General features: G+C 40.2%; 1 protein-coding gene across 2 annotated transcripts in view; it reads right to left on the bottom strand.

Moving 5' to 3' along the window:
- Positions 1 to 11,642, bottom strand: part of ADGRD1 (adhesion G protein-coupled receptor D1) — an 827,296-nt gene extending 815,654 nt beyond the window's left edge. Inside the window, exon 1 of one of the 2 annotated variants that reach the window (XM_089653751.1) lies at positions 11,143 to 11,642. In XM_089653751.1, the coding sequence (XP_089509877.1) occupies positions 11,143 to 11,208 (66 nt within the window). In that variant the 5' untranslated portion in view covers positions 11,209 to 11,642. The remainder of the gene's footprint in view (positions 1 to 11,142) is intronic. The other variant, XM_089653752.1, reaches the window with a different exon arrangement.
- Positions 11,643 to 12,613: the final 971 nt, after the last annotated feature.

Below are 12,613 nucleotides of genomic sequence, written 5' to 3'. Positions count from 1 at the left end.
TGGGGCACTATTCCTCCCACTGACGCCCACGATGGGGCACTATTCCTCCCACTGACACCCACGATGGGGCACTATTCCTCCCACTGACGCCAATGATTGGGCACTATTCCTCCCACTGACGCCAATGATGGGGCACTATTGCTCCCACTGATACCCATGATGGAGCACTATTCCTCCCACTGATACCCATGATGGAGCACTATTCCTCCCACTGACACCAATAATGGGGCACTATTCCTCCCACTGACACCAATAATGGGGCACTATTCCTCCCACTGACATCAATAATGGGGCACTATTCCTCCCACTGACACCAATGATGGGGCACTATTCCTCCCACTGACACCCACGATGGGGCACTATTCCTCCCACTGACACCAATGATGGGGTACTATTCCTCCCACTGACACCAATGATGGGGCACTATTCCTCCCACTGACACCAATGATGGAGCACTATTCCTCCCACTGATACCAACGATGGGACACTATTCATCCCACTGACACCAACGATGGGGCACTATTCCTCCCACTGACACCAACGATGTGGCACTATTCCTCCCACTGATACCAATGATGGGACACTATTCCTCCCACTGACACCAACAATGTGGCACTATTCCTCCCACTGATACCAATGATGGGACACTATTCCTCCCACTGATACCAATGATGGGACACTATTCCTCCCAGTAATACCAATGATGGGACACTATTCCTCCCACTGATACCAACGATGGGACACTATTTCTCCCCACTGACATCAGTGATGAAGCACTGTTCCTCTCACTGATACCAATGATGTGGCACTACTCCTCCCACTGCAAAATTACAGTTATGAAGTAGCAACGAAAATAATTTTATGGTTGGGGGTCACCACAACATGAGGAACTGTATTAAGGGGTCGCGGCATTAGAAAGGTTGAGAACCACTGCTCTGGAGCAAATTTATTTGCAAAGTGCAACTTCCCTTGCAAAGTGAAGTCTCTTTGCCTTTAATAAATCAACCCTATCATGTCTATGGCCTCTGTGTGGGCATTTTGGTAGAGGCAGGACTTTGCCTTCTCATGTTCGAGCTGCCCCCTGATGACTGGTAATAATCTGATGACTGATAAAGGAATAATTAGGCAGCGGCAGTACAGGTTCAGAAAGTATAAATTCACAGAAAAGTAGATGCAGGGAGATCCTTGCACTGCAACAAACAGAACAATGAGGTGCACAATAGTGACATCTCCAAATACCCTGAGACTAGCAGTCAAAGGCACCAGTTCCATAGATCTCACACTTCAGATACACAGCTATGGGACTGAAAGCACGGAGGTGCATTGATACACGAAATACTGCTATTTTTTGTTTTCCAATAGTATTTATTAGTTTTATCATAGAAAAGGGTGTTACAGAACAGCCCAAACAAAGTATGCATCCATTTCTCAACAAACTATAGCCAATCTGAACAGGCACAAATAATATACAAATAACAACAATCCAAAACAATCATGAGTCCTTAATAGCAAAATGGGGCTCCAAATGGGACTTGAGGATGCTAGGTCAACAAAAAAAAACCATTTGTCAGAATATATGTGGAAGACAGCTGCAATCTGTGTGTTGCGACGGGTACCCTAGCACCCTCCAACTCCCGTAAGACAATGGGGGGGGACTCAGGGCCTTGAGCTAACTGCGCCTCAAGAACACTTAAAAAGAAAAGGAAAAAAGACAGAAAAGTGTAGAGAGAGAGAGAAAAAGAAAAACGAAGAGGGGGGAGGGATGTGGTGGGAAGGGGGCTGGAAAGGACGAGAAGCAGAATGCACCCTCTGTGGATTCTACACGTTTTCCTCAGTCCTACCTCGGAGGGTCCTGAGAAATATTTCATCCAGGGGTCCCAGGTTTTCTCAAGTAGGCCACCCTATCATGGAGAATGGCAGTCAGACATTCATTGACCATTATCCAGGTTAGTTTGGCCTTTAGGAGGTCAAAGGGAACTGCGGGGAATCGCCAAGATTGCGCAAAGGATATTCTGGCAGCAGTGAATATAGGTGCACTCAGGAGTCTCACATATCTAGGTATTTCCTTCACCAGTTTCCCTAGAAGGGAAAGGGAAAAAATCAGCAAGATTTACCTGGGTAAGCAAATTTATAAAATTATAGGTGCGGATTCAAAACCGCTTTGTTTTGCAGCAGGTCCACCGCATGTGGAGAACTGTTCCCTCCTGTCCGCAGGCACAGAAAAAACTGGAGGACGCCAGATGGTACCAAATTACACCATAGGAAGACCTTATAGTTAGCCTCAATCAGTGAAGTATTAATATAAGTTTTAGAGTTAAGCTGCGCCAATTTACTCCACTCCGCCTCCAATACTTCCTCTAGGTCTCATTCCCATCTATCCATATAGGGCAATTTGGTGGGGTCCTCATGCAAGGTAGGATATGGATATATGACCTGTATGCTTATCTAAATGTCTACAAAGATATTCGATTGGAGTTGAAGAAGTTAAGTCACTGGTGTTTCTAAGAGTATTGAGGAGGTGGTTTATTTGAAATAATCGATATAGCTTCTTAGTGGGGAGGTGATGATTCTCCTGAAATACTGCCTTAGATATTGGGCCCCTTTGATCGCAGAAGTCCGCCAGATGGAGAAAACCTTTATTGGTCCACTGCTCGAAAGCGGAGGGGCTGAGATCCGGAGGGAACACATAATTGCCTAATATAGGGGCTAATGGAGTATGGAGAGATTTAAAGCCATGTTTTCTCACAAATCTATCCCATAAATTAAAGGAGAAAGATAACGTGGGAAACAAAATTCCAGGTTTTTCCCTGGCTTTCGCCACATCATATGGCTAATTGGAGTAATGGGGACATGGGATGATTCCAATTGCATCAACGGGGGGCAGGTATGTTGGGAGTGAAAGCGTATCGATGGAGCTAATTGTGCTGCGTAAAAATATCTAGATAGGTCCGGGACTCCCAATCCTCCCTTCAATCTCGGGGTGAAAAGCGTGCGTCTGTTCACTCTGGGTCTCTTATCTCCCCACATGAATTTTAGTATCTTCTGTTGAAGGAGGGCTAGGGATTTATTGTGGCTGACCTTTAGAGATTGCTGTGAAATATGATAGATCACTGTACAAATTAGGTATGGAGGTGGCTGGAGATGTTAGGAGCAATAAGAGGTCATCCGTGAATAAAGTGCAGTTATGTTCTCTATCTCCCTGGATACCCTGGATGTCTGGGTTATTCCTTAGTTTAATGGCCAGAGGCTCTAAGGATAAAACAAATAGAATAGGGGATGGTGGGCAGCCCTGCTGAGCGCCTCTATGAATGGATAGATAATCCGAGCCATATCCCTTGACAGTCAATCTGGCAACTGGTCCGCTATATAACATGTGAAGTATCATGAGAAAGTTCTTGCCAAACCCGAACCTTTCCAGGGCGTAAAATAAGTGTTCCCAATACAGGGAGTCAAATGCATTATGAGGGTCGAGGAATAATAGCATAGCCTTCCGCATTTCTCTAATTCTCAATTAGATTTGAGTGCAGAGATAATATTTACCAGTCGACCCATTTGGTTAGGTGCTTGTCTATTGGGAACAAAGCCCACTTGATCTGGATGAATGTAACCTGCTAGAAATGAATCTGTTTGCTAATATCTTGGTCATAATCTTGAGGTCTACATTAACAAGGGAGATTGGTCGGTAGTTTGCACTATCCCCATGGTCCTTGCCCAGTTTGGGTATAATGTGTATGAATGCATTGTTTTCAAAAGCCTAGGTGATAAATGGGAGTAGTAACGATAAAGTGAAAGGATGGTCAATGCGGGAGTAAGTTTTGTGGTCGTGCAAGTAATATGTATAATCTCTCATAATAGGATGATTATCTCTCCAGATATCGATAAGGACATAAGAATGCAGTATACAAGATAGTTTACTGCTCTACTTTGGGGAATGCTTCAATACTGTTTTAAGGGAATTGGATTTATCCAAAATTCAATCTAAGGAGGTATTGCTATCTCCTCCAAATATTAGGTGGCCTGCTGGCATTAATACTCCCAGCATGTTCCTAAAAAAAGTTGCTTGTCCGACATTTGGGGCATAATACGAGATAAATGTGACCACATGTTCATTGATTTTCCCATTCAACAGAATATATCTATCCTCTTTATCCCGTATAACCACACTAGAGGTAAAAGGCACACGTTTAGCTATGCAGATTGCTATGCCCCTTTTTATCTGAACCATTAGACAGATAATATGTGGGGTATTTGGCATTTAAGTAACTGGGGTGTAATTTCCAGGAGAAATTAGTCTCCTGCAGCAATAAGACATCTATCCCTAGTTTATCATAATGTTGAAAGGCCAGTGTTCAATTGTTTGGGGAATTGAAGCCTTGGAAGATTGGGTTAGAATTTTAAAATTAGTCGGGACTATTTTAGTCATAATGGTACTACTGTTATTTTTTAATAGAAATTCCAGACAAAAGGTAGATGTTTCAAGGTATTGTTTATGCATAATCAACATTTCAAAATGTTCTCTATAAAGCTCATCATACAGGTACAATCAACTTTAAATTTATTAAAACAATGTCATTAATTAGGCTGGCTCTTGAACTGCATAGGTATTTATAAATTGCACAGACAAATTGTAATGTGTGTGGTAAGCTTAAAGAGTAACTACACTTTTGTTGAGAAAAAACATTCCCCTCTGGGTGATTTCAGGATTTTTACAAACTTTGTTGCTGATTCCTACATGTTGGTATTCTGTTTGTCTGTGTCCATCTGCAGAGTGAATCTGTATGGGAGTGACTTCACATTTATCTATCAGCTGCTGCACCTGAAGGTCTCTAATGAGGAAAGTGGCAGGGTCTGCATTCCTTTAGCATGATTTCCCCTTGAAGGTATCTCACCAAAAATGAAATTTTTTTTCAGGGCATGTCAAAAATCTGCCTTGTATTGTAGTGCAGATTTTCGGCAAAATGAGTAAGCTGATCACACAAGCAGGAAATGACATTGGGGGAAGGGGGGGGGTGTTCTGTACACCATCTGTGTTGTACAGGATGCCCCGAGGTTGCCATATTGCATTACATTTTACAGAAAAAAATACTGCCGCAGATTGAAAAGTAAAGGTAATTTTTAACAACATTCAGTTACTATATGACTTTTGTAGCAATTTTATATTCTTTTTTTTTTGCAATTTTTTTCCCATGAAAGTAAAGTTACCTTGATTCCACTCCACTTTAGAGGGAATCTGCAACTAAACAAATTAACTGCATGAGAAACTTTAGATGAAAGCTGCTATGTTCTGCATTGTAGTACAAGGGTGAAGTTGAACCTATTTCACTTAGCTGTGAGTGATGCCATTGCCTAGGAAGTAGCATGCAGCAGAGTGTAAACTACTAGTCCCATCAATCCTTCATGTAATGGAGATGAACAAAGGCAGACATGTTTGATGTCTAGCCTGTGTGTCAACCATATCTCTCTCCATAGATCGAAGAAAAAAAGCATAGAATTGAAAGGTCAAGAAGTGTGTTATTGTCAGGATTACTGTATGAAAATAAAGAGGAAAATTCCAGAAAATGAAAATGAATGCAGGCATCTCATCTGAGAACTAGTTAGTTGCAATATATATTTAATTTTTGGTTTTGACTTTAGATACATGTCTGCACTGATTCCCAATAACTGAAAAGCAATGCAGTTCTTGTATAATAAAAGTAGAACTAAAATTGCAGCATAAAAGAGACTTTCTAACCATCTTCTGCCAAAAAGCTCTTTTTCATATCTGCTATCCAATTCTTGTTAAAGCTTAACTGGCAGCTAGAAAACTATCCTGTGCCTGCACTGAAAAATTTAGTTGCTTGTTTTGGTCTAGTGGGAAAAATGTGCTTACCGGATCTTCTGTCCATCCCTACAGCTAAACTGGTACCCCCAGCTCCTTCCCCTCATGCTCCAGCAGTCTAGGATCCTGACATTGTCAAGACCAAAGCAGAGTCCATAGTTCTGCATTTGACATGATGACACCGAGCAACAGTCCACAGCCAGAGCATGGGGGAGTGCAATCTGCCAGAGGAGATTAGGCTCAGGTAAGTAATACTGTTTCTTCTCATCCCTGACAAAACATGCATGCAATGCAGGCACAGCCCTACTGGAAGGGATAAAAATACATTTTCCCCAGAGTTGGGCTTTAAATTTACACTGACTGCAGAGCATGCACTGTGCAGTGTTCAAACCTGACATCCTTAGCATTTGTAGGATGTAGAGCATATGGCCCTCAGAACCCTCTGATGTGGCCCTCAACCTCAAACCAGGAAAGTGCACTTCTATTATATCCTACGGGTTTTATGTGCTTTCTAAAAGCACCCCAAAACTCCTGCAGGAGTCTAAGGCAAAATGCAGCTAACCTGCAGGAAAGCTGCAGAAGCACTGTTCTGCAGCCAAGGTGCAGGTAAACCACAGCTCATCAGTGTGAAAGCAGCCTTATAGGGGGTTTAGGACAGTAAGAGCTCATTTACATCTTTGGTTTAGGGGGGAGGTGGGTGGTAAAATCCCATAGTTAAAACGTGTTTTTACCAAGTCCCCCCAACCACTGGTATAGCATCATGGGTTGCAATGGTGACCCCTGCCCCATGTTCCAGAGGACATCCCTGTCACATTCTGTTCTACACTTGGACAGCAGGGGTAGCGGGGGCGGCATATACAGGAACCAATTCTCTCCTTTTTCCTTCTACAACTGCTGAAAGCTGGTTTCTCCTGCTCCCCCCGCTGGTATTTAGCAGCTGCAGGAGAAAAATGTTCATTATGTTATACAAAATAAAAAATTTGAACCTTGGATCCATTTAATTTCATTGTGGCCCTCAACCAGATACAAAAGTGGTCCTCGCTCTTCAAAAGGTTGAGCACCCCTGATGTAGAGAATGGTGCTGGGGGCAAGATAATGTAACTCCAAGAGATATATCAGCAATGGCCACACAATGGACAACACAAGAACACACTGGACCCAAAATAAAAGAAAATGGCATTCAACAGGTACCAACAGATTAGCAGTAGGGATTGTGCACCGCTCATTGCTGCAGGAGAGTACACCTAAAACTAAGTGTACCATAATAATGTTTGTTGTGCTTCCTTACACATTATGGAGAATGTCACCCAGCCACCTCCACATTCAGGTTTGCATCAGGATCAGGTCAGGTTTACATCAGGATCAGGTCAGGATCAGGCCATGTCTCTGAGGAAGGGGGCCAGTTCCCCAACACTCGTCAACTGGCACAGTCATCCATTCACCAGTTTGAGTTGGATAGCAGATGTTGTTATTTTGTTCCTTGTATGTTTTATATGCTATCAGCTCACTTGGTTTGTGAGTATAATTTATGTCTTCCTTTACTTGTAATAAAATGCTAGATAATGCACTAGGCATTTGTGCCCTCTCTCTCTTTGTGATTCTATAGAATTTTATCCTGTTCACAACTGATGACATGTGCAATTCAGAAGCATTCCCAAAGAAGTCAATTGGCCTGAATTCAAGCCGAACCGCACTGCTCAGAAAACTGACAGGACTTTTTTTCAATTCGCACTGAATCCACACTCTGGCTGCACCAGACACATGTGAACAGGCACAATAGAAACAATCTTCTTTCACCTGTCATGCAAATTTTATGCGGTTCAAAACGCATCCAATTGGAATATGTGTGAACCGACTCTCAAGAAAATCTATAAATAAACAGACTTTTCATCTAGTAGCTCAAAGACTGAAGTATAGTTTACTTGTTAAAGCACATGTCAAAGATAAATACAGCTTGGCCTGACTTATCAGGAATACTTTATTTTGAACTATAGCTAACTAACACATGAGTGAGAGTAATAAAGGAAAACAGGCAGTTAATTTTATTGGATCATAAAGCAATCAGAATTTTTTTTTATCTGTGACACATTAATAATCAGAAAAGTACATTTCTATCATCCCACATCAAACAGTGACATTGTTATGCCTAGTACGCGATGCGAAAATTGGACGCAAAATACCAATTTCGGAGGAATCATACGATAATCTGATCATTAGTACAGTTTTCAAGAGCTGATCACAACAGTTCATGTGAAAATAACCGAAGGGAAAACACAAAGACTTTGCTTGTATGATAACAGAACAAATGATTTTCATACTACAGTATTTGTCCGTACAGAATCAAGTAACCAAGACCGTGCATGCTCGGAAATGAAAGAATACATTACAATACAATACATCATCGCAGGAAGTTGTATTCTGTCTTACGAGAATATTCGTAAATTTAGTAACCTCTTCATTTTTTATATGAGACTAGCATGCAAAATAAAAAATGAACAATTGATCGTTTAATATTCTTATTGTGTGTACGAGGCTTTAATCAAGCTCAGAAGGATATATCATAAACCATCACACTTTAGGTATGCTACCATCTGATAATTAATGCACACATATAATAACAAGGCAATAAAAAACTTAATGCTTAATTTGCTGTTAGTGTTGCATGTTTGCATTTGCTTTCTCTTTCACCATATCATTAGACTGTTTGGGCTTAAGACATTAGGATCCATAAAAATGCCATTTAGACTTCACCATGGTGCTACTATTCTCTATTCACACAGCTGACATGGTCATGTCCTAGTAATGAATGAGCAGCTGGGTTTATAGCGTGCCTCTCAGGAGAAATCCAAACACACTTCATTGAGGAGATACAGTACAAAATTGGTTAAAATCTTCATTTATATGAAAATTCAATCATATTCAGCTTCATGGGGAAAAATGATTATTCTGTTAAATTTGTTCTATGAAAAGAAATAGTAATACGTGAAATGGTAATACGTAACATGTGAATACTTCCCTTTCCCCTGGTTAAAAAAGAACAGTAATTGAAAATGTAGGATTTGACTAGTCCCTTGCAGACCTTACATGGCCTCCATTCAGTTTCTGCCCATTGTTATACTGACCTGTTCTTCAGCCATAAAATATGACTGCCATGGAATTGTGAACTGAGACTGCACTGTCACAAGTCTGAATTTCATCTGATGTTGCAATGTTGTATGGCTGTGTTTGTAATTGCTAGAGACCCTTGCAAATCTACCTGGTCTGCAGGTGGATGCTACATGGTATAACCAAAAGAACCCCTGACAATAAACAGCCTACAAAAATTCTGTGTGATGCACCGTGGCTGCATGCTGTGCGTTGTGGGTTGCTGTGTACAATGCAATGCACACCTTTTTATAGTTCAAATGGGATTATATTAAGACAATGCAAAGGGCAATGCAGAAATGTGAATGTACAAAAACCCATGGCAACCACACTTCAGTCAACTGTAGTAAGAAATTAGAAAAGGTGAAATCTTCTTGGTTGATATAGGTTTCTACACTTGCTGTGTGATGTACTAAAAATGTGAAAAGGCTGTCATAGTGTTAGACACTCCAATGCTGACAGGTTGGGCCTGGTTTTAAGTCAAAAGGCTACTGCTAAGGAGGCTGCATACTGATAAATAGGACCATGCTCAGTGCTCAAGGATGTAGCTTCACGTTCAGTCTCTAGGATGTAGCTTACTCTGGGAGAGCAATTAATAGAACTACGTTAAAAAAATAATTAATTTAGAATAATTTTAGCGCATGTCTTTATAAAAATACATATTGATAAATAGGACCGCGCTCAGTGCTCAAGGATGTATCTTAATGCGCAATCTCTAGGAAGTAACTTACTCTGGGAGAGCAATTAAAAATAATTAAGTTAAAAAAATCATTCATTTAGAATAAATTTTAGCACAAGCCTTTGTAAACATTTATAACAGTATTAAAAGGAATAAAATAATTTCTGAAGCATTTATTAAAAAAACTAAAGTAAAAAGTGGAACAAGCATTTTAAAATATGAAGTGAATAAATTCCGTAAATAAATCTATAATAAACCCTTCCAATTACAGTATTTAATAATAAATACTATATGTTGTATAAACAATAACAGCATATTAGTATAAATTGGCACATTATTTGTTTACTTGGCATACACTTTGTTTTGAAAGCCTGTGGCTCACCATGGTAATTTCAGTAGACCATAGTTTTTGAAAATTGTACATTTGGAAATACCCATTTGTCACTCATTCCACATTCAAGTACATCGTTAGTTTTTTACCTTAGTTCATCAAAGTAGTGTATGTTAATCTGCAAGCCTGAAGGCATTTGCACATGCGCAAGTGCATCATGGTGTGCAACTGAGCGCACGTCTGCATGTGGCACACTGTACTGTATGGCAATTGTTCTGTAGACAGTATATTAGCTTGTACGCCCCTTGAGAGTTAGGGACTGATGTGAATGCACAATATACATGTAAAAGCACTGCGTAAATTGATGGTGCTATATAAGTACCTAAAATAAATAAATAATAAATAAATATTAAAGAGTTCCAGCTGAAAAGAAAAATAAAAGTCAGCAGCTACAAAAACTGTAACTGCTGACTTTTAAAATACAGACACTTACCTGTCCCTCGGTCCAGCGGTGTCCTCACCATAGCTGGTTTCACCAGCCGTCTTCTCTCCCTGGCGCCGGCATCTTCAGTGTGCAGTGTGAAGCCGCAAGCTGTCACAGCCGGCTGCCAACTGCACGAGAAGCGCTGCGCTTTGTGAATGGCCCCGTAGTCTTCGAGACCTGTCATGTGTCCCAGAAGACTACGGGGAGAGAGGAGGGGAGGACAACTTCTGCTTCCGATCGCCTAGGCAATCGCAGCGGAAGTGGAAGTGGGTACCTGTCAAATTTGGGTACCCGCTCCTCAAAGGTGCCAATCCTTAATGGGGAGCAGGAGACAAAGGCTTAAAGCGGAATTTCTCCTTTTGGGTGGAGCTCCGCTTTAACCAATACATAATAGCTTTTATAGAACGTCAAAGGAGCATGTTGGCATTTGTAGTTCTGCAACTGCTGGACATCCAGAAATAAATTCTATATATATTTACTTTTATAAATATATATATATTGTTATAAATATACAGTATATATAAATGAATAAATATATACTAATAAAAAAAATATATATATATATATATATATATACACACACAAATATTTACATTAATAAATATACACTTTACATGATATAAGCAATAATATGTTAAAAACTATTGTATACTATATAATAATGTACATACAGTATATACGTTTACCTGGTTTCCGCAGGGTTGCAAGAATAGAAAGGCGATCCAAGGAAAGAATTGCAGCGAGTTCCCCATGAGTATTTCCTATCACCCACAACTGTATCAGCTCTTGAAATAGAATGCTAGACAGATGTAAAGCTGCTTTGTGCAATGGTCCTGATGAACTTGTTGCAATATCTGGGCACTGTTGCTGAAGTCATTGGATCCCACGTGATTGAGGGACTCTAAAGTAGCTCATCTCTTATCACAGATCTTCTAGTGATGTGCCTGTCCCCACAGACTGATGTCCTGCTGTCTTCCTTTAAATCAGCATCTGCAGGGTCAGAGATCTGTGCCTGGATGCAGGTAGAGGAAGAAAAACACAGTTTTTAAGTGCCAGTGCAACTGTTGCTCATATTGTCACCACTAAGGAATCTGACTTTAGATTCTGACAATGTGTACCTCCATCCCACTAAATCTAGGGTGGGGAAAAGGCTTGAGTGATGTCATTGCTCACTCCTCAAAGTTTGTCCTAGTCCACAACACTATTTATAACCTTTCATTACAAGAGCTCCTTGCTGGGTCCTAACACCAGCCTGCTAGAAACAATAGGGAGCTGTGAAGTCAACGGAACACAAAGTTTGAGGCTGAGATCAGGGCTGCTTCGATTGACTATGATGCTCTTGTTTGGAGAAGTTTTACATTTCATAGCTATAAAGTCAGCCAACGATGTCAAGAGTCTGGAGTCTGCACCGAACCGGCAACTAAACGGAAACAGAACGAGCAAATACACATTTAACTGTTTACTTGCACTGAGAAATATATGCTTTAATTGTTTACAGGAGTATTGTTGTTATTATCATTCCAGACATATTTCCATGCTTTTTTAGGATTACGCCATGGAAAATTATTTAACCACTTGCCCTCCAGAGGATTTAGCCCCCTTCCTGACCAGGCCATTTTTTTAAATACGGCGCTAAGTTATTTTAACTGACAATTGTCATGCAACACTGTACAGAAATTAAATTTATGTCATTTTTTTCCCACAAATAGAGCTTTCTTTTGGTGGAATTTGATCATGTCTGCATTTTTTATTTTTTGCGCTATAAACAAAAAAAAACAACTATTTTGGAAAAAAAAACAATATATTTAACTTTTTGCTATAAAACATATTGAATAAAAAAATTAAAAAATGATAAAATTTCTTTATAAAGTTAGGTCAAAATATATTCTTCTACATGTCTTTGGTAAAAAAAATCCCAATAAGTGTACATTAATTGGTTTACGTGAAAGTTATAGCATCTACAAATGGCAGTTTATTTACTGTAATTTTTATATTTATTTATACTAGTAATGGCGGCAATCAGCGACTTATAGCGGGACTGCGGCAGGCATTCTGACACTAACTGACACTGGGTGGGAACTGACTAACTGCCACTGACATCTCCAGTGTCACTAATACAGTGATCAGTGCTAATAAAACGCACTGACAATGTACTAA

Source organism: Staurois parvus, unplaced genomic scaffold (assembly GCF_062004578.1).
Source record: "Staurois parvus isolate SC_StPar_1 unplaced genomic scaffold, SC_StPar_1.0 ptg000719l, whole genome shotgun sequence".
NCBI classification, from domain to species: Eukaryota; Metazoa; Chordata; class Amphibia; order Anura; family Ranidae; genus Staurois; species Staurois parvus.
Note: the sequence above shows the minus strand (reverse complement) of the source record. Positions and strands in the feature narration are given on the sequence as shown.